This window comes from Dryobates pubescens, chromosome 1, assembly GCF_014839835.1.
Source record: "Dryobates pubescens isolate bDryPub1 chromosome 1, bDryPub1.pri, whole genome shotgun sequence".
Lineage (NCBI taxonomy): Eukaryota > Metazoa > Chordata > Aves > Piciformes > Picidae > Dryobates > Dryobates pubescens.
The window spans coordinates 27,438,447-27,460,170 of record NC_071612.1 but is presented as its reverse complement, the minus strand read 5'-3'; the positions used below and the strand labels follow the sequence as shown (position 1 = coordinate 27,460,170).

General features: G+C 50.3%; 1 protein-coding gene across 2 annotated transcripts in view; it reads left to right on the top strand.

Annotated features, from left to right (window-relative positions):
* The window catches only part of SGCZ (sarcoglycan zeta), a 206,552-nt gene extending 193,791 nt beyond the window's left edge, over positions 1 to 12,761 (top strand). For both annotated transcript variants that reach the window (XM_054163374.1, XM_054163300.1), the window contains 2 exons: positions 6,454 to 6,577; positions 12,501 to 12,761. In XM_054163374.1, the coding sequence (XP_054019349.1) occupies positions 6,454 to 6,577; positions 12,501 to 12,698 (322 nt within the window). In that variant the 3' untranslated portion in view covers positions 12,699 to 12,761. The remainder of the gene's footprint in view (positions 1 to 6,453; positions 6,578 to 12,500) is intronic.
* The last annotated feature ends 8,963 nt before the right edge of the window (positions 12,762 to 21,724 follow it).

Here is a 21,724-nt window from a genome sequence, read left to right as displayed (position 1 = left end):
CCAGGTTTCATAGAGCCATACCCAGCAAGGAGGGCAAGAATGGCACTTGGGCATGGGGGCCAGGACAGCCTAGGGCTTGCTGAAAGCATGCTGGCTGAAGAGTTATGAGCCAAGAGCCCTGGAACAGCTCAGGCTGTAAGGGAGCTCAGAGCTCCTCTCCTCCAACCTCCACACCATGCCCAGGGACACCTCTCAGCTACACTCAGCTGCTCAAGGCCTCATCCAGCCTGGCCTTCAGCACCCCCAGGCAGGAGGCAGCCACAGCCTCCCTGGGCAGCCTGGGCCAGAGGCTCAGCAGCCTCCTGCTGAACAACTTCTTCCTCAGCTCCACTCTAACCCTGCTCTGCCTCAGCTTCAAACCATTGCCCCTTGGCCTGTCTGCAGACAGCCTGAGGAGAAGTCCCTCTGCAGCCTTCCTGCAGGATCCCTTCAGGTCCTGGCAGGCAGCTCTGAGGTCCCCCCAGAGCCTTCTCTTCTGCAGGCTGCACACCCCCAGCTCCCTCAGCCTGTGCTGACAGCAGAGCTGCTCCAGCCCTTGGAGCATCGCTGTGGCTCAACAAATCTCAGCACTGCAATACCTGGAGAAGAATGCCTGTAATAAAGGTTATCATTGCAATGTAGGTAAGAGACAGCAGGAACAAAAAGCAGCTGGATATAAACTGAAAGAATAATTTTCTTTAGTATTCATTGATGATTGCATTTGACATTGGAGGAGGGAAAAGGCTCTGATAGGAATGAGATCCAAAGGAAAGAGTAGATGGCAAAAGTGATGGAGTTTCATGTGGCTAATTTAGAGCGCTGGAAGATCTCCAGCTCTGATTGTGGCTGAGCTACATGTGAAAACATGGTCAGAGAGCCAAAATCCACAGTAAAGCTTTCAAACTGGAAAAGAGACACTGTGGGGCTGGTGATTTGTTCAAGGTAGCACTTTGAGTGAAATGGATGGGGGAAAAATGCCTTCAGAGAGTGGCCTGGGATGAGGACAGGCAGGGGGAGCTGGGCTTGGTCAGCCTAGAGAGGAGGAGTCCCAGTTTATCCCAGCTGCAACGCTGATGTCAGCCTAAGGCCTTTAGGGAAACAGTATTGCAGAGATCATTAGATGATTCTCAGGGCTGCTGATCACAGAAAGCTAAGGGCTGTCAAAACTGAGAGGCTTTCATGGCAACCAGGTCTCATGTTTCCAGTTCTTCAAAGGGGGCAGTTGGGCTCTTCACCCTCCCCCAGGCTCTGCACGTCCTTGCTCTTGAGGGTCTCTGGAGCAGTGGAGCATCTCTGTGGTACAAAAAGAGATTCTGAAGGACAGCTCAGGTAATGGAGCTGTGTCTGGGAAGAAGAGAAACTTCATGTAAGGATGTGCAGGGCAGGGGAAGGGGTTGCAGATCACAGCAAAACAAGGAAGGTGATGGGAAGGGTGCAATAGGGCATAGCTGCAGGACATTGGGGTTCTGATGAGCCCTTCACCCATAGCTTTCTCCAAGAACCTGCTTTGGATTGCTCATGTGCAGATCTCTATCTCTGCCTGCAGGTTGAGGCTGTCAAGCCTGTTGTGCTGTTTCTGTGTGAAGTGGTAACCCACATTCTGATCCTCCCCTGCTTACTCACCGGTTCCATTTTCACAGGTTGAGGTCTTCCTGGACTTTGCATTTGAGAATGCATGGGGGGGTTGCTGCCTGAGACTGCAGCCAGGCCTTTGGCTTATGTTCTTGGTGTCCTGACTGGATATGTTCCCTGTCCTTAGCTGTTCTGGCTCTGCCCTCACCCCGTCAGGCCCCATGCATTAGGTTCTCTCTAACCTTCTACACCTCTCCTGCTTAGTTTGGCAAGCTCTTCTGTTAAAACTTGTTCTCTCCAGCCCTGCTCAGCTTTCCTGGATGCTTCTCCATTTCCTGTTCCTTTAATATCTTCACCCAAAAAACTCTTCAATGACGTTTTACTCCTCACTTTTGCTCCTCAGTATCTAATATTTTTCATATTCTCAGATGAGAAGCTTTATTTCCCTGTGTGGGGAAATTGGATTTCTGCTTTATCTTCTCTGTCAGACAATATTAAAGCACTCAGCTGCTGCCGCTGTGGCGATGCAGCCCCTCGGAGCTGAAACCACAGCACGTGGAGGCCAGGCAGAGCTCACACCTGGGGAGATGGATTCTGGGGGAAGGAGAATTTCAGGGGTTGTAAGGATGGCATAATGCCCACACAGGCCAAGGTCAGATGCACTCACAGCATGGGCACAACATCAGCTGCCTGCTGGATGCTGTGCTCCTGTTTGCTCTTAGGTCAAGAAAGATTTCTCTTCATTTAAGTTTCTTCTAGTTCAAAATGGAATATTGGGGGGAAAGTCAAGTTAATATTTACTGTTTCAGGCCTTACCTCTGCCTGTTTCTTACTTGAGACCTATATTGAGAAGTCACAAAATAGAGCCAGGTTGTGCCCTTAGGGGCTGTGTTGTCACAAGTCTCAGAGAGAACTTCATCACAGCATGCTAGAACGGCTCAGGCTGGAAGGGAGCTCAGAGCTCATCTCCAACCTCCACACCATGCCCAGGGACACCTCTCAGCTAGGCTCAGCTGCTCAAGGACTCATCCAGCCTGGCCTTGTCCAGTTCTGGTGTCCCCAGCAGCAGAAGGACACAGAGCTGCTGGAGTGAGGCCAGAGGAGACCATAAAGATGCTCCAAGGGCTGGAGCAGCTCTGCTGTCAGCACAGGCTGAGGGAGCTGGGGCTGTGCAGCCTGCAGAAGAGAAGGCTCTGGGGGGACCTCAGAGCTGCCTGCCAGGACCTGAAAGGATCCTGCAGGAAGGCTGCAGAGGGACTTCTCCTCAGGGTGGCTGCAGACAGGCCAAGGGGCAATGGTTTGAAGCTGAGGCAGAGCCAGGGCTGGAGTGGAGCTGAGCCTCTGGCCCAGGCTGCCCAGGGAGGCTGTGGCTGCCTCCTGCCTGACCTCTGATGAGCTCTGAGCTCCTTTCCAACCTGAGCCATTCCAGTATGGTATGATTGATCCTTGACCTTCAAATGCAGGCCTGGCAGTGCAGAGGCAATGGCTACCTGCTTTCCATGTGTGGTCTTTAGCTGGCAGCAGGTTTTCCAGTGCAGTGTTTTGAAGACAAATTCCAGGCTGGCAGAGATTCATTGCAGTCCTTGTGCTCAGCAGCATGGGTTGGATCCCCTGCTCGAACACAGGCGAAGCAAATGAATTATTCACATCTGCACAGGGGAAGCTTCTATGCCCTTCTATTTTTAGAAGCAGCTTCTGCTAGCCAGCAGAGCAAAATTAACAGAGATAAATTATATCCCATGTGGGTGCAAGGGAGATGCAAGAGGTGAATCTGAAGTCCTTCTTAAACCCCCAAATTAAATCTTTTCACATAGTTTTTCTCTAATACGATCTAGGTCAGCTTGTAAACAGAAAACACCAAATGAGGAATCAATGGTTCTGCATTTCTCAGGAGAAATTCTGCAATGTCTTCAAAGCAGCAGATTCAAAATATTGGAGATGTTTCCCTTTTTAGCAGTAACTCTTTAATGAAGGCACCACAAACTCACAGAGCTTTGATCCTCTGCACTGTGTCCTTAATTCACAAACCAAGGACTGGTAATTAAAAAGCAGAAGAGCCATTCTCTGCAGTTCCATTCTCCATCCTAGCTGTTTGGTGTCTGGGAAAGAACAACTGAATCATGTGAATAAAAATTCACCCACAGAAGTAAGCAAAAGCAGAGAAAATTCCTGCTCTGGGGCTGCAATAATGGACTTCTCCTTGGAGGGATGAGTGCTGCAATGGGAAGTGTTGCAAGAGGCTTCAGGCAGAGATTGAAGCTTTTCAAACAGAACCAATATTGTAAAGCAGCTGCACATCAAAGGTTATTTATCTCAGAGCACTGAGGAAATAACAACAATCTGTGTGTGTGTGCAGACCTCTGCATTCCCAGCAGCATGCTGGAGACTGTGCAGCTCAGGCCACCCTTCAGATGGAGATCATCCAGAGACCAATAATCCAAAGAATGAGTTCATAGAATCCTAGAACAGCTCAGGCTGGAAGGGAGCTCAGAGCTCAGCTCCTCCAACCTCCACACCATGCCCAGGGACACCTCTCAGCTACACTCAGCTGCTCAGGGCCTCATCCAGCCTGGCCTTCAGCACCCCCAGGCAGGAGGCAGCCACAGCCTCCCTGGGCAGCCTGGGCCAGAGGCTCAGCAGCCTCCTGCTGAACAACTTCTTCCTCAGCTCCACTCTAACCCTGCTCTGCCTCAGCTTCAAACCATTCCCCCTTGGCCTGTCTGCAGACACCCTGAGGAGAAGTCCCTCTGCAGCCTTCCTGCAGGATCCCTTCAGGTCCTGCCAGGCAGCTCTGAGGTCCCCCCAGAGTCTTCTCTTCTGCAGGCTGCACAGCCCCAGCTCCCTCAGCCTGTGCTGACAGCAGAGCTGCTCCAGCCCTTGGAACATCTTTGTGGCCTCCTCTGGCTTCCCTCCAGCAGCTCTGTGTCCTCCTCCTGCTGGGGACACCAGAGCTGGAGGATGCTTTTCCTTTAGTACAAAGAACTGCAGAATCTTCTCTGAAGCCTCAAACCCAAGGAAGGGAATGGCTCAGCACCAACAGACATTCAGGTTTTTCTACTGCTTCTGTCTCTTGTAGCCAGTTTCTGCTTTGTTTCATACAGATGGTTCCATTCATGTTCTCCCCTCTCTGGACACCTGCTTCTCATGGTTTTATTTTGCAGTGGCAAAGAAGGCTTTCACTTCAATTTAGTAATTTGTTATTTGTTTTTCCTTTCCCTGTTGAGTGTCAGTGACATATAACAAACAGATCCTCCACAGACACCATCTCAGTGCCTGACTTTGTATGCAAATGTGGCATTTTGGGTGCAGACTCCATCGCTCTTCTGTGCCCTGCAGTAGCTGAATGCACTGAAATCCTCTTGTTCCATTGCTTGACAGATCCTGTGGTTTGGGGTTTTTTAACTGATTCTGTCAAACTGTTTGTTCCTTTATCCATCTCCTCCCTCACTGTATTTTTGGGTGGATATGACCTTACACTCCATGTACAGTCTGCTGGAGAAGCACATGCAGTGTTTCCTTGGAGCTATCCATTTAGACATTTCTATCGGTAATAGATTTCATCTTAGCCTTTGCTCAGGTGGAGTGGAGCTGTGTTCTGCCATTGAGTTATTGGGATATAAATAGCTGGCAAGCCTTATCTCCCCCTCAACAGGACTCTAAGAATGCTACAGCTGAACACAACTGGAATCCATAGTTCTGTTTCCTGGCTCAATAGAGTTTTCATCTGACCATCTTTCCTGTTAAGTGTCTGAGGAAGTCCTTGCAGCAGTGCTTTCCTTTAGAGAAACCTTTATACTGCTGTGAGACAAAACAGCTCAGAGAGCACAGTTCTGCATTCAGGGTGTGCAGGATCCTGAGCCTAGGGTAGGAGAAATTGAAAGGCTGGCAACAGAAGAACTTGCTTTGAGGAAAGACACCAAGACCCAGTGCAATGTGCTTTAACCCTGCTCTAGCAGAGCTAAAGAGCATAATGAGCATTGTGCAGAGCAGAAAGGAGTGCAAAAAATGTGCAGTAACAGAGAGAGAAGAGAGCCTCTTAGCTTCCTGCCAGCACCTGAAGGGATCCTGCAGGAAGGCTGCAGAGGGACTTCTCCTCAGGGTGTCTGCAGACAGGCCAAGGGGCAATGGTTTGAAGCTGAGGCAGAGCAGGGTTAGAGTGGAGCTGAGGAAGAAGTTGTTCAGCAGGAGGCTGCTGAGCCTCTGGCCCAGGCTGCCCAGGGAGGCTGTGGCTGCCTCCTGCCTGGGGGTGCTGAAGGCCAGGCTGGATGAGGCCTTGAGCAGCTGAGTGTAGCTGAGAGGTGTCCCTGGGCATGGTGTGGAGGTTGGAGGAGATGAGCTCTGAGCTCCCTTCCAGCCTGAGCCACTCTGTGATTCTTGTTTATACTAAATACTGCTACAGCTGCCCACAATATCAATAAGCCCACGGAAGCAAAGTCCTTCCAATCAGTTTTACATCACTACTTCAACCTTTATAAGTGGTGCTGGGTTTAGTTTTTTATTTAGTTGAGCATTTGTCATTGGTCCCTGAGCAGGCTTTAGTTATTAAGCTGTCACTACAGAAGCACTCATGGAGACATTTGGACTCTTAAGCAGCTCTATCCCAGTGTTAGTACAGTCAAGTAAATTAGCTGCTGATGCTGGTAAGCATCACTAAGCAGACAAGCTGATATCAGTGTATGCTTAAATGCTGTCTGAAATAGGAATAGATTTAAAGCCATGCTTAATTATTTTCTTCCTCCAAGTCCTAACCAGCAGTGAGAGGATCAAGCCTGTTCTCACTCCTTTCTACCCCTTTACCCTTCACAATACATTTTTACCTGCATGCACTCTGGGCCTTGGTGCTGGGGGGGTTGGTGCAATTCAGTGCATTTTTTTTTCTCAGTGATTGTTTCTGTCTTTCAGACTTGAATCTCCTACTAGGTCTTTGGTAATGGAAGCACCCAGGGGAGTGCAAGTCAATGCAGCTGCAGGAGACTTGAAGGCTACCTGTAGGAAAGAACTGCACTTGCAGTCCACAGAAGGGGAGGTAAGTTCAGGCAGCAGAGCAATGCTCTACAGCTCTGCCCAGCATCAAGCAAATACTGTGGGGATGGTTTGTTCAGCAGCAGCATAAACATCACAGGGGTGCTCTGCTTTTGCCTACACAGAAGTGATTTTGGTTCAGCTTGCTCAATTATTAATGCTTGCTTGCTTTTTGCAAGCAGTTGAGCCACTGATTTCATTCATACTGAAATAAATGTGAATGTGCATAGGTAAGAATGATTTTCAATCTAAGAGGCCAGGAAAGAGCTACCCAGTCCTTCATTAGAGCCATGAGACAGAGACAGCTAAGTGGCAGTGCTGGAGCATTAGTTTGGGTCAGTCTGACAAGCTGAACCAACGTTTGGACTGATTTGGATGAATACTTCCTTAGAGCATGATGAAGAGGGTTAATCAATTTGGTGCAGATGTGGTTCACCCCTTGAACTGGCACCCTCTCTGCAGGAGGGACAGAGATCTGCAGTGGTGTGTTCACTGGACTGTTCCAGCAGTGTCTGGGCTCAGTGATCAGCCTGACATCAAGAGATGATCCATACAAAGGTTTTGGTAGAGATTCTTCCTGTGTGAACCTGTCAGTGGACCAGTAGGCAATCCTTGCATTGCAGATGTGAGAGTCCCTCCTCTGCCAGCCCTTAGAGTGGTGTAAGACCAAAACCAGCCACCCTGTGCTCAGGTTCCTGCCAGCACTATGGAGGAATGGGCAGATTTCTAAGGTGTTCCCAGGAGATTTGCCAGGTTGCAGCAGTTGTGGAAAACAAATTATTTCATGTAAATATCCAATTGGGAAGGAAATCTTCAGAAAGTATTTGCCTTTGGGGGCTGTATTGCATTGCTTCTTACCCAGTGTTCCTAGATGCTTTATAAACTGCTCCTACATGCTTTATAAACAACTGCCCAAACACCTAGCACCAGGCAGGAGCAGCACTGGGACAGCTGCTCCCCTGCGGTGCAGCCTCTTGGCATGGCAGTGCAGCAGAGCAGTTGTGCCTAACACCCACCAAAGGCCTGCTTGCAGAACATTCTGCTGTTGCTGTGGCTGTGCTGCATAATTAAAGCACAAGAGCTCCTTAATTCAGAGCCTCAATTATGTATCTACTACACAGCCTATCTGAGTTTCTCTGGCAGCCAGCTCTTCCCATAATCTCTCATCTTCCAGTTCCTGAAGGGATCCTGCAGGAAGGCTGCAGAGGGACTTCTCCTCAGGCTGTCTGCAGACAGGCCAAGGGGCAATGGTTTGAAGCTGAGGCAGAGCAGGGTTAGAGTGGAGCTGAGGAAGAAGTTGTTCAGCAGGAGGCTGCTGAGCCTCTGGCCCAGGCTGCCCAGGGAGGCTGTGGCTGCCTCCTGCCTGGGGGTGCTGAAGGCCAGGCTGGATGAGGCCTTGAGCAGCTGAGTGTAGCTGAGAGGTGTCCCTGGGCATGGTGTGGAGGTTGGAGGAGCTGAGCTCTGAGCTCCCTCCCAGCCTGAGCCATTCCAGGATTCTATGATCTGCATGTTGTCATTAATTGTTTGATATGGGTGAAGTGAGTTCAGTGAAAAATAAGCAGTGGTAAACTCAGAGCTCAAGCATCCACTTTTTATTCACCAAACCAGGCTGACAAATGTGTGCTGCAGTTCATTTTCACAGTCTTTAAGCAGCTGACATGTCAATGTCATCTGGGTGGAGGGAAATGAGTGGGGATGAATGGAAGGTTTTCTGCCCTCCTTTAATTACTGAGCTGAAGAATCCCATTCAGCTGCTGTGACAGTTAGTTAAAACAAGTAAAATAGCATTTTATTTTGAAACAAAACCTTGCATTTGCAGCTTCAAACAGTTACTAATGAGGAAGTGAATTTGTAGAGCATGACTGGCCTTGATGCATTATGAAGTATTAAATGGCTTTCCTCATGCCTTCCACAGCACAAAAGCATAGAGGAAGGCCATGCACAGGGCACTTCAGTGGCTGCTGTCATCTAGCAACAGTCTTCCCTAGAAACCTGACAAATACCCTTTGTTCCTCTACCACTTCTTTACTTCTTTCTAAACACCTCATCACACCAGGCAAGGTGGAGTAATGAGTGGGATTTCTCCTGATCCTGCAGGATGTTTTGGCCATGCATTTCAGGTTTTAGCAGCTGCTCAGAGGGGAGAGTTTGTATCCCCAGACGTGGACTGTTCCTTTGAAAGCCCTCACATGTTGGGCTGCTGTGATGATGTCTTTGAGCCTCTGCATAACTGATGGATAGCAGTGTTGCCTCTGCAAATTATCTTTTATTTGTGACCTGGTCAGCAGATGTACAAATTAGCTTTTAGTGCTAGCTTGAAGCCATCTTTATTAATCCTCTTCGTCTGGGGCTTCCCCGGTGATGAGCAGGTTCAATTGCACAGCCTTCCCAGCTAGCTAACAGCAACACAGCTGCACCAGAAGCCACTGCAGTCCTTTGTCTAACACCATGCCCTGCTATCCACAGCCTGGGAAGCTGCTGGCAGGGAAGGACCTGGGGGTGCTGCTTGACAGCTGGCTGAGCATGAGCCAGCAGTGCCCAGGTGGCCAAGAAGGCCACCAGCGTCCTGGCCTGGATCAGCAATGGTGTGGCCAGCAGGAGCAGGGTAGGGATTGTCCCCCTGGACTCAGCACTAGGGAGGCTGCACCTCAAACACTCTGTTCAGTTGTGGGGCTCTCAGAAGGACATTGAGGGGGTGGAGTGTGTCCAGAAAAGGGCAACCAAGCTGGGGAAGGTCTGGAGTACAGGGCTGGTGAGGAGCAGCTGAGGGAGCTGGGGGTGTTCAGTCTGCAGCAGAGGAGGCTGAGGGAGACCTCATTGCTCTCTGCCGCTCCCTGAGAGGAGGTTGGAGTGAGGTGGGTGTTGATCTCTTCTCACAAGTCACAACTGACAGGACAAGAGGAAATGGCAGTTGTGCCGGGGGAGGTTTAGATTGAATATCAGGAAAAAATTGTTTGCTGCAAGAGTGGTCAGGGATTGGAGCAGGCTGCCCAGGGAGGAAGTGTTAAACAGATGTCTAGGCATGGCACTTGGGGACAGGGTTTGATGGCCAGGGTGGTGGTAGGGCAACAGCTAGACTCAAAGACCTCTAGGGCTTTTCCAGCCAAAATGATTCTATGGTTTGATGTCTCTTAGAACCAATCTGATTCTTATTGAGAGATTTCTCATGGTCCTTCCCCATCAACACTGAGCTAAACTGTTAAAAGCACCAGGCACAAGCTCTGCCCAGAGAGCAAGTAGGCTTTGGGTTTCTTACTCATCTTTTGCACTGAAATGCTTTTTATTATCACCATATATAATAGCCTAATATCTCCTGCTTCTGCTTTTTTTAATCAAAAGCATAGAATTAGTCTTTTTCTTATCTCCTTTGATATCCCAGGAGTGTCAGGGCTCAGTGGAAGCAGAGTGAGGAGCCCAGAAGGCCACTCACTTCCTTTTATTTGATTTTTGAGATCTGCTTGTTACAAGTTACCAAGAGCTGCTGATTAGAAGTGCCTGGCACTGCTGGCTGCTGCTTAATATCCTGTGGAGGTACTGCTGGAATGGAAAGTGTTTATCAAAGCCCTGCTCTGCAGCGTGGTGCTGAGCACTGCTCAGGAGGGAGGTGTGCTTTCCCTGGCACGCTGCTTGCACAGGGCTGAATGCTGCTGCATGTTTATGCAGTGCTGTTAGCTCCACCATGGCTATGCTAACAGTGGACTTGTTAACATTTCTCTTCTTCTCACATGAGAAGTGGAAGAGCAGGTTTTATTGCCTGTCACTCCTCTGACTGGTGATTCTCTCCTTCATTTCCATCCTACATTTCACCACTTCCAGCTCCTAGTTCACTTCCCCCTGCCCTCATTTGCTATCAGTTTCCTGCTTATGCTTGCTGTAATCACTTGCACATTGACTCCTAGGTGCTCTGAATAGTTTTACATTTGGAATCATTATTTTTCAGTCCTAATTCCAGCAGAACATGATTAATTTTTTTTCCCCAACACCATCCACGTTTCTTCCATCTAAATGATTTCTGGGTGGGTGTTGAATCCTAATTATTTCAGTCTGTGATAGTGAGATTTTAAAGCAGCAATGCATCAGTGTTTGTGTAACTACACCACTGCTGTGCCATGAAAATGCACTTCAGTCTTGGAATCAATTCCTCTGTCAGTCAGGATGTGAATTGAAGCAGGGCTCACACCACTCAGTTGCTCTCTGTGCCTCTGAGGCTCTCCCTTTTAGTGTAAATTCCTCCTGATGACAGCATCTTAACTCTGGGTGCTGGAAGACTGGCAGTGGTTGGGGCTTGTGCTGAGGAGGCCACAAAGACGCTCCAAGGGCTGGAGCAGCTCTGCTGTGAGCACAGGCTGAGGGAGCTGGGGCTGTGCAGCCTGCAGAAGAGAAGGCTCTGGGGGGACCTCAGAGCTGCCTGCCAGGACCTGAAGGGATCCTGCAGGAAGGCTGCAGAGGGACTTCTCCTCAGGGTGTCTGCAGACAGGCCAAGGGGCAATGGTTTGAAGCTGAGGCAGAGCAGGGTTAGAGTGGAGCTGAGGAAGAAGTTGCTCAGCAGGAGGCTGCTGAGACTCTGGCCCAGGCTGCCCAGGGAGGCTGTGGCTGCCTCCTGCCTGGGGGTGCTGAAGGCCAGGCTGGATGAGGCCCTGAGCAGCTGAGTGTAGCTGAGAGGTGTCCCTGGGCATGGTGTGGAGGTTGGAGGAGATGAGCTCTGAGCTCCCTTCCAGCCTGAGCCATTCTCTGATTCTGTGATCCTATGCTTTTAGGACCTCACCTTTTCCCAAGCTCCGTGCTGTTATCTGCTGGGCTTTAGGCCATGTTGTTTTGTGATCTGTCTCCTGGAAGCTCCTAGTCTGCAGTGAGGTTTAGTGCCTGAGCTTGCTTTAGTTGCTGGGTTTCATGAGAGTGGTTATCCAACATGCACCATAGCCATGGCGAAGCATTGCAGGCATGAACGCAAACACTGCAGACCTGGAGCTGCACCCATGGACTTTGTCAGTGCCTGCAGCTTCATACCAGCAATGTGACATCCACTGGAAGGAGATTAGCAACAGCAGTGTTTTTAAATCATATTAATGTTCAGAAACAAGTGGGAATGGCTTGGTGACCTCTTTAATAAGACTCTAACCTGAAATCTTTTCTTAATTTAGGGCAAATAAGCTCTTTATTTTGTGCTTGTGACTCTGTGCTCTCACTTAATTATTCTCTGGATGTAGCTTTTGTTAAGCCCCTGCAATTTAGCACAGTTCAGCACATATTTCTAGCTGCCTACAGGTACACACTGGGGAATGTGCTTCAGTATCACTTCACACCTATTAAAATGCAGATTCTTCCCCAGCAAGGATATGCTGCTGCCATGAATGAAGGAATGCTAATGGTAGCAGGTGCAGGTGAAAATTCCACCCACTCAGGCTTGTCTAAATGGCTTTGTGTAACTCTGCTTGGATCTGAACCACCACTGGGGGAAATATCTCTGTACACTCCTGTCCTAGCTCCTGTGGTGGCTGGATGTCGTGGATGCCCCCTTCCTGGAGGTGCTCAGGGCAGGACTGGATGAGGCCTCCAGCACCCTGATCTGATGGGAGGTGTCCCTGCCCCTGGAGGTGGGGTTGGAACTGGGTGATGGTTAAGGTCCCTTCCAACCTGAAGCGTTCTATGAGTCTGTGAAGCTATGAGTTATTGTAAGGAGAACTAATGGCTGTAAAATTGCCCAGAGCTGAAGCCCAATAACTGGTGACAGCTCTTTTGTTGTTAGAAATTACTTCCTAAGATGTATTTCTCATCTTCCTCATAGCCTCTCCAGTGCTGCTAAGGGAAGGGTTCTCGTTTCTGACACAGGTTTAACTACCTCATGACCTCCTCAAAGCCTTCTGTGAAACAGCTCAGCATGCTGGAAGAAACTTGCTCACTCCTGTGTTCTTTCCACCCTGTTGCAGATATTTTTAGATGCAGACACGATCCGCCTGGGGAATCTGCCAGTGGGTTCCTTTGCCTCCTCCTCCTCACCCAGCTCCTCAGCTTCTCGCCAGACTATCTATGAGCTCTGCGCCTGCCCCAATGGGAAACTCTACCTGTCCCCAGCAGGAGCGGGCTCCACATGTCAGTCCAGCAGCAACATCTGCTTGTGGAGCTAGAGTGACTGCGGGTTCTCCTCACACCAGAGTAGCCTTTTGGTACTGCCCCTCTGCTTCACAGCTCCGAGCAGCCTCCCTGGCGGCGCCTCCGCCGCTCCCAGAGCAGCTGCCTCCAGCCCAGGGCAGGAGCACGGCGCCGCCTCTGCCCCGGGTTGCCTTGCCCTCGGCCTGCAGATGGGAGTGATGCTCAGAAATCAGTGTGTTCACCACCAGGAGACCTGGAACGTGGCGTCCCCTTGCCCCAAGGGAGAAAACACAGGTGCCTTTGCCTCGTGAAGTGAAGCACACAGTCCTAGGTTGGTGCGGGACCTGGATATGGACTGCACTCAAACACAGACACGCAGTGCACAGATGTGCCCAGAACCTGATGGTGAGATGAACTGGTTCCACCCTCTGTGATCAATAAGTTTTGTGTCTGAAAGCACAATTTCCTATTCATCTTTTGTGGATGTGAACTTTTCTCCCTGAACGTCGCAGCTCGGCAGCGCTGCGTGACGGCGGCTTGACTAAAGGGTTCCCTGCAGCAAACCCTTTTTAACACACACACACACCCCCACCCACCTACACCCACACCCACACAGAGCCCCTCCCTCAGTTTACTTCCTTTCAAAGTGTGTTGTCACTCTTTGCCTGCCCAGCCTAGGGTTTTGTACACCAGGTAGATTTTGGAAGTGCTCAGCAATAGTCCCCTGCAGAGTTAACCAGACACCTGCTCTGGTTCCCCAGACCCGAGTGGCCTTACCCAGCGTTTCCGTGGCTGCTGCGTGTGAAGCAGAGCGCACGGCTCCTGGAGAAGAGGGCAGTGCTGAGGATGTGTCTGTTGATCAGTGTGTTGCTCCTCACAAGGTGGTTGTAATTGGCCTCTCCACAGGCTCATCTGGTCCGTTTCCCAGCTGCCCTTGCCCAGGGTGCAAGCACCCATCTCCTGTGCAGTGCTGACCGCTGCCCTGGCAGTCACCGCTATTGCTCTGCCCACCACAGGCTGCCGAGCTCAGCGAAGCAGGAGCAGCAGCCACAGGTGCCATGGCATTCAGGAGTCAGAAGTACACCCACACCATGCTGACTTTAGCCGCCTTAGCACTCAGATCTCCTTCTGGGTTGCTTTCTCATGGCTTTGATGGGGCATTTCCTCCTTGTATCAACCTTCAGACTTGTTTGGCTGAGCTGGTCATTGAAACCTTAGGGGGGGGAAAGTGCTTTGGGATGCTGCTAGTAAATTTATCACAACGCTGATTAAGGAGAGCAGCTTGAAACTTGCAGAACCCAGGCATGTAAAACAGGTTTAACATGCTTCCTCTTGTGGCAGGTAGCTTGATCCCGTGAGGTAAGTGTGGCTTGCATTCTGTCCGTGGAATTACATCAGCTAGCACGGGGCTGTAGAGGCTTCTGAGGGTAAGGTCAGACACGCAGTAGTGCCTTGTGCAAGGGAGCTCTGAAGTCAGGGGAGACAGTGCGAGGTGGGTAGAGCCACACCGAGGTTTTTCTTTTCTTAGAGAAAAAACAACAAAATAAAATGAGCAAAGGAATACTGCAATTCCCTTTGCATCTTATTGCCACCTCCTGAGGCTGATTCTGTTTCACTTCAGGTGAAATCCACTCCTGTGCAGAAGACCAGCAGGAGGCATGTGCATGGCTTGCCTGGTGCCTGCCATTCATTAGTCCTCTTTAGAGGTGTGAATTTCACCCCACAGCGACAGTTCCTCCCTCATTTGCTGTTTCTACCAGCTGAGGGAAGATTTTAAGTGGAGTATTTTATCTCTTCAAAAGAAGGCTGTTAACAGCTGAGCTGTTGTTTCTTTGAGCATTTTATTCTTTCACTTGGGAAGAAAATAGATCAGAAAATATTGCAAGAAAATATACTAAAAGCCTGAGGGTCCTTACTGAAGGGAACAGAAAGAGATGGACACGAGACAGCCTGAGAATGTGCAGCCATAACACAGACCCTGAGAGCTGCAGGGAAATGGATGCATTACTCTTCCAGACACAAGGAATGTGGTGGGAGTGTGGAAGTCATGCAGAAAAAGAGCATGTCAGGAGGAAAATGAAGGTAGAGGTGTGGATGAGGACACATCCCTGTGTCCTCCTTACCTGTGCACACCTACAGGCACTGCCTGCCTGAAGGACACAGGGCAGACATCAGTCACTCATCTCTGTAGTGAATTCCATTGCAGCTTCTTACAAATTGCACACAATTACACTAAGGGTTTGGTTTGGTTTGGTTTTCTCCTCTAATAATCCCACAGGATGGCTTGCAAAGCCTTTCCCATGACTTTTCCACTGAGATGTTCTTATTTGTTTGCACTTCACCTTATGTAATGGCTTACCTGCAATGCTTACCACAAAGGTGTCTGCCCACCAGCTGGAAAGCCTCATTCTGAGCAACCTGCTGTAGTGTGAGGTGTCCCTGCCCATGGCAGGGGGCTTGGAACTGGATGATCCTTGAGGTCCCTTCCAACCCTGACAGTTCTGATTCCCTGTATGTTTTACAGCAGCTTGGGTAGGAATGAGCAGGTAAGGAAAAAAAAGAGTCCCTTGTTGCTAGATTCCTTTTAGCAGCAAGGCTGAAATGATTTCCCACTTTGCATGAAGAAAACTCAGGGCAGAAGTACAGATGGCACATTGGACTCCACAAAACCAAACCAGCCAGCCCACAGAGCTCTGCACTGCTGGAATTTCCTTGCTTGGAGTGCCCTCAGTCTGAAGCAGAGCGTTTGAGAGCTTTAGCAGCCTGCCAGACAGCGGAAAGATTTCTCCTCATGTCTTAACATTCTCCTGAATTGCAGAACATTGATGTTTTACTTTAAATCCATTGAAAACTCTCAGAAGGGTAAAAATCTCAGGTTTTATTTTAGAGAATATTATTAGCCCACATGATTTCAATGCCCTTAGAGAACTGAAAAGCTGAAACACCAATCCTGTGTGAGCAGTGTCATCCTCCCTGAGGGGAAGCAGCAACAGAGTGCTTGGCTGTTTGGAAGGGGCAATAGCAAAGCCCTCACTAGCAGAGCTGTGCTGCTCATAGTAGTCCCCAGAACGATCAAGAAGGCAGGATACCCCCTTGCCTTCAGGTGGGAGGAAATGAGCAGCTCTCAGCACAGATACCACATTCAAACACAGAGCCATAGCTGTGCTCTGCAGTGCTGCTTTGCTAGCGCCGAGGTGGTCGCCCGCAAAGCCGCAGGAAACAGCCCTGCTCTTGTTGTCACCATCCACACCCAGGCCTGGCCCTGCCTCCAAATGTTTTCAGTCTCTGTGGGCAATTTATCACAGCTGACATTCAGGTTGTGATGAAACCTCAGCTAATGTCTCTCTGCCTGCCTGTTTTGTTAGTGTGCTTTAGAAGAGAGGCATCACTCCTCTGGTTCAGGCAAGAGGGTCCCAGTAACAATCACTCTGCTGCGACTCCTGCAGCAAAAGACTGAAGGCCTTTGGACAGTTTTGAGCTTTAATATTTGGGTAATTAAAAACAAAAAAAGGGAAAGCAGTGGCTAAAATGTGCCTCTGGGGGTTGTGTAGTGTTCAGGGACATGTCTCAATACAGCTGCTGCCTGTGCTCGAGTGCTGGTCCGGGAGCCACCAAGGTGGTGATGCAGCTGTGTGACTTCTTCAGGGCTCTCCTCATGGCACCAATGGAATGTGTGGAAGGGCCTTACTGGCTGCATGTATTTAACACATCAACAGATTTCTCCTCTGTACATTGCTCCTGACTCTGTCTTGGTTAAAAAGCAGGGCAATGAAAGCATCAGACAGGCTGCCTGAGCGCCGCTGGCTGGGTGGTTTGTATCGCAGTCCATCCCTTGGCGAAGGGATGAGACCAAAGACTGACACTTGTGTGGTACCCAACACTGGCACTGCTGCTGCCACGAGTCCTGCTGGAAGGAAGAGATGACAAGTGGTGATGACAACATGGAATGGTGTGGTAGCTTCCATCTGGGCAGCCTTTGGAGCTGAGGATTGTTCACTTTGCCCCAGGGCTTGAAGTTCCTGTCAGCTGGTGCGGTTCCATCACCGCTCATGCAGGTGAGGACCTTCTGCTGCTCCTAAGGAGAGGAAAGAGTTTGTATTCCAGTGTGTGCCCAGGCATTGCTTGTTTCAGCTGAAGCTATGCTGTGGTGCTTGACTGGATACCTGAATTCATCTGAGGCTTGAAGATAAAGCCACAAATGCCTAGAAGGGTGAGCTGCAGGATGCTTCAGACACTCAGTTGCTAACACCATCTGCTTTTGTTAATGTGTTTTATTTAGATACTGAATCATTGCCTAAATAAAGCAAACAAACAAAAAACCCACAGAAAAAATACCCCCCCCCCCAACCACTGGCCTGTGGCTTGTTAGCAGCTGCTGTTCTGTAATGCTCGTGGGAGCAGGACTGAAGCTGGAGCGTCCCCTCCCTTCCCTTAGCACTCACAGCCTGCTCATCCTCTCTGCTTTGTACCCTCCCTGCCCCTGGCTCCCCTCTGTGTATAAATATCTGTATAAAAGATGGGAACTATTTTCTTACACCTACTATGCAATATCTTTGTACAACTGCAATAGTACCAAAATGACAAAAGCTGTGCTTTTGTACTCTCTTGCTTTATGCAAGACAAAGCTCTTTTCTATGTCCTGGACTGTCTCCCTTGTACCTGTGGATCAGATTATCCAGAAGCACTCCACTGCAACTTCAGGATTCTTTTGTGCTCTTTTCCCTTGAAGTGTTTGTTTTATGACTATACTAGCAAGGTTTTGGAAGTTGGAAATTGCTTTTTGCTTGGAAAGCTAGACCTCTTCCAGTATGGAATTCACACAGTCACCTGGAATCCCTCCTGCACTTCATGTATTTGATCTTAGCCTTTCACCTGGAGCTCCTCCATAAAACAGACACAATGCAGGAAAAAGCAGAACTCTTTTCAGCTAGAATCAAGCAGGAAACTTCCTAAGGGTGAGAGGCAGATCTGGGTAGGTGCTGAGAAGTGTTTAGGTTTTCTGCATATTTTTGATGGATAGATTTCTTTGTCAGTGTGCATCTCCCTCTGATCAGTTAGCTGTTTCATTTGGCTTTCAGGTTTTTTGTCCTCACACACACAGTGTGCTGGGCTGCAGCCAGGGGAGTGTGGGCAGCAGGGCAGGAGAGGGGATTCTGCCCCTGGGCTCTGCTCTGCTCAGACCTCACCTCCAATCCTGCCTCCAGTTCTGGTGTCCTCAGCAGCAGAAGGACACAGAGCTGCTGGAGTGAGGCCAGAGGAGGCCACAGAGATGCTCCAAGGGCTGGAGCAGCTCTGCTGTCAGCACAGGCTGAGGGAGCTGGGGGTGTTCAGCCTGGAGAAGAGAAGACCTCAGAGGAGCGGGGGGACCTCAGAGCTGCCTGCCAGGACCTGAAGGGATCCTGCAGGAAGGCTGCAGAGGGACTTCTCCTCAGGGTGTCTGCAGACAGGCCAAGGGGCAATGGTTTGAAGCTGAGGCAGAGCAGGGTTAGAGTGGAGCTGAGGAAGAAGTTGTTCAGCAGGAGGCTGCTGAGCCTCTGGCCCAGGCTGCCCAGGGAGGCTGTGGCTGCCTCCTGCCTGGGGGTGCTGAAGGCCAGGCTGGATGAGGCCTTGAGCAGCTGAGTGTAGCTGAGAGGTGTCCCTGGGCATGGTGGGAGGTTGGAGGAGATGAGCTTTGAGCTCCCTTCCAGCCTGAGCCAGTCTGGGCTTCTATAGTAGGATTTTACTTCAAAATGCTTCCCGTGAAGAGCAGCCTGGGCTGTGGCCCCTGAGCAAATCCACTCTCAAAGCAGAGTAGGTTCTATTTCTGCATCACCATTGGTAAAGTTCAAACAGCAGTGCTGCAGCTCAGCTGCTGTAAGGAGTCCACTCCACTCTTCAGGTTCCATTGCATCTTGTCAGCAAATGTAATAACTGTTTGTGTGTGAACTGCTCCTGATTCAGAGCCACTTGACAGCCGCTGAACCCTTGTGGTGATGCCAGCAAGGTGAGCAAATGTCCTGTGGAGGAGCTGGGTGGTGTCAGCTCTGCTGGCAGCGCAGCCTCGCAGGGAGCTCCGGCAAGAGGCAGGGTGAGCTTGTGGGTGGTTTGTCTGCACTGAGCTCCTGCAGGCCATGCTGCAGCAGCAGCCACAGCAGCCAGCCAGTGGCTCACTGCATAAGGCCTCAAAGACATCATTTCTGCACAAAAAGAACAGCTGCACACAATGCTCAGTAATGGAGGTCTCACTAGGTCTTGAATCAACTCAAAGACCCAGTTCTCTTGTCACAACCACTGCAGCAGTTGCTGAGCATAAAATCTTAACCCCTATCTTCCACCCACTCCTATTTCTGCAGTTGAGCTTCATTTCTGCCTTTAACCTCCTCCTTTCTTCATAGAATCATCCTAGAATAGCTCAGGCTGGAAGGGAGCTCAGAGCTCATCTCCTCCAGCCTCCACACCATGCCCAGGGACACCTCTCAGCTACACTCAGCTGCTCAGGGCCTCATCCAGCCTGGCCTTCAGCACCCCCAGGCAGGAGGCAGCCACAGCCTCCCTGGGCAGCCTGGGCCAGAGTCTCAGCAGCCTCCTGCTGAACAACTTCTTCCTCAGCTCCACTCTAACCCTGCTCTGCCTCAGCTTCAAACCATTGCCCCTTGACCTGTCTGCAGACACCCTGAGGAGAAGTCCCTCTGCAGCCTTCCTGCAGGATCCCTTCAGGTCCTGTCAGGCAGCTCTGAGGTCCCCCCAGAGTCTTCTCCAGGCTGAAGAACAACAGAAATATAGAAAAGGGAAAGGATTTAGCTGATTCTTTATCAGGCTTCTTCCTGGGTAAGCTGCTGGAACTGTATCCAAAAGGAAGCTTCTGCCTCAGCTGAGGTGAATTTGCATTGTGAAAACAGAAGTCATGTAAGAAGCAAAAGAGACAGAGAGACATAAATTCAGATCTGATCTCCAGGACTTGGAGTGAAAGTTTTTGTGCTCCCCAGGGTAAGGCAGGACCCTCCTATAACCTTGGACAGACAGACAGAAGGTGCTGGGGTGTTTGATGTGCGCAGGAGTGGGCAGGACAGTGGTGCACAGGCAGTGAACAGGAGCTCAGCAGCAGGGACAGAAGGTCAGGTGGAGATGAATCACTTGGATGTGTTTATACCCACAGGACTTTCTCTTTCCTGTCTTTTCCTGACTCTCTGTAAGAACATGATGGGAAAGGAGAAAAGCAGGGACCTAGGTATGAATTCTGTGCTTCTCAAGCTGACTGCAAGCGCTGCTAGCACGTGTGGCAGCAGGAGCTGAAAACAGGCCAGTGCAGGAGGCTGGATTCACAGCCAGGTGAAGGCAGTAGGGAATGATGACAAATTCCTTCTCTTTGGAGCAGGTTGTCAATCTCCTTTAAAAAGTCAGGCAAAAGAAAAGCCACAGTCTGTGAATTTTGCACTCTGTTTCTACCTGCATCGGCCACAGCAGTGCCACTTCCCCTCCAAGTCATTCCCACTCCTCCCTGCAGCTACCCTTTGGACTCCCACACAAGGAAGGCTCTAAATGACTGTGCAACCCTCACTCCTTTGGCAAAAGCAGATTAACAAACTGCAATATGTCCAAAATTGGTCAGCTAAAAGGAAATGGTAAACAAATCCCCTGCCTTTGCCTGTCTTGGCCCTGTGATCTCTGCAGAGTGGGGAAGTTGCACTGCTCAGGGAGGCAATGAATGTGCAAGTCCTGATCTTCCCAGGTGCTTCCAGGGAGGCTCTGCAGGCCATGCTGCTTCTCTTCCCTCCTCCAAAGGAGTTAAATGAGGGAAATGAGTCCTTACCGCTGGGGGTTCTGCTTGATTCTTGTTGCACAGTCTGGCTGTGGACACCCTGGAATCCCTGTCTGTAAGCGTACTGGGGAGAGGAAAATCTCATGGCAGCTGCTGAAGCTGCCCTTGCTCATGGCTGAAAGGAGTGCTGCTTGTTGGAGCCCAGCCCTGCTGCTGCAGCGGGGCGAGGGGCAGGGGCAGAGAGCAAGCACGCAAGAGAAACGTGGAACAGAGAGAGGGCACAGAAAGGGGGTGGAGGCGTGGGGAAAAGAGGCAGGGAGTGGCACTAGAGGAGGTTTGCAGTCCAAAGGGGAAGGCAGGCGTGCTGAGGTAGAGCTCCTCTTCACCTCTGCCCGAAGCAGAGGAAGAGTGTCAGGATGCCCCTGACTCAGAAATGCTTTCCAAGACCAGAAGTGCTCTGGTCATACGACAGGGCCAGTGCAGAGGGCATCAGAGAGCCTCTGCTGCTGCTCTGGCCACGCTGAGAGCTGCAGCCTGTCAGCTATGGAAGCTATACAGAAGACAGAGAACTTCATGTACAAAGGGGCAGTCCTGGGAGAACATTAGCCTGCAGCAGTGCAAACAGAGCACAGCTGCAGCGAGAGTTTGGAGCTGGACAATGGTCTATAGATGGCTGCGGTGCTCTCCCTTGGAGGGTTTTTGGGGTCAGCATTTGGCCTGCAGAGTATTTGCATTTGGCTTGGTTTGGATATCCAAAGGGGAGCTGGGAGCAAGCATTGCATCCTCCTGGGACTGTTCCCCAGCACCCAAGGAGTCTCTGAGCATTGCAGAAGCAGTAGTTGAGAAAGGTAGATCACCAGCTAAGGAGCTGGGCTGCTGCAAGCTTCTGTTTGTGGTGAGGGCTTTTTAAGCACATCATCTGTCTGTATCTGACCACATCTCATTGACAGGCTTAGAGCCCAGGTGAGGCCCTGCTTGCATCTCCTTGTCCAGAAACACTTCCTGCTTCTGAATCAGATCACAGGCAGAGCTAAGCTGATCTGAGGGGGGTTGTTCTCTGTGGTCAGAGCAAAGCTGATCTGAGGGGGGTTGTCCTCTGTGGTGGTTATGGCCACCTCATGCTCAAGTTCCTAGCCAGACTGCAGTAACCCTACTAAAAGTATCCTCTGAAGCTGTTGGCTCTTCCCTTCCCCCTTGGAAAGTCCTTTCTGCAGTGCTGTGATGATGAAGGTCTCTTCCCATGCATGTCAGCATTCCTTTGGAGCAGGTCACCACACAATCCTCCAGACCCCTGGAGCTGCCTCCTAAAAGGCTCTCTTGGGC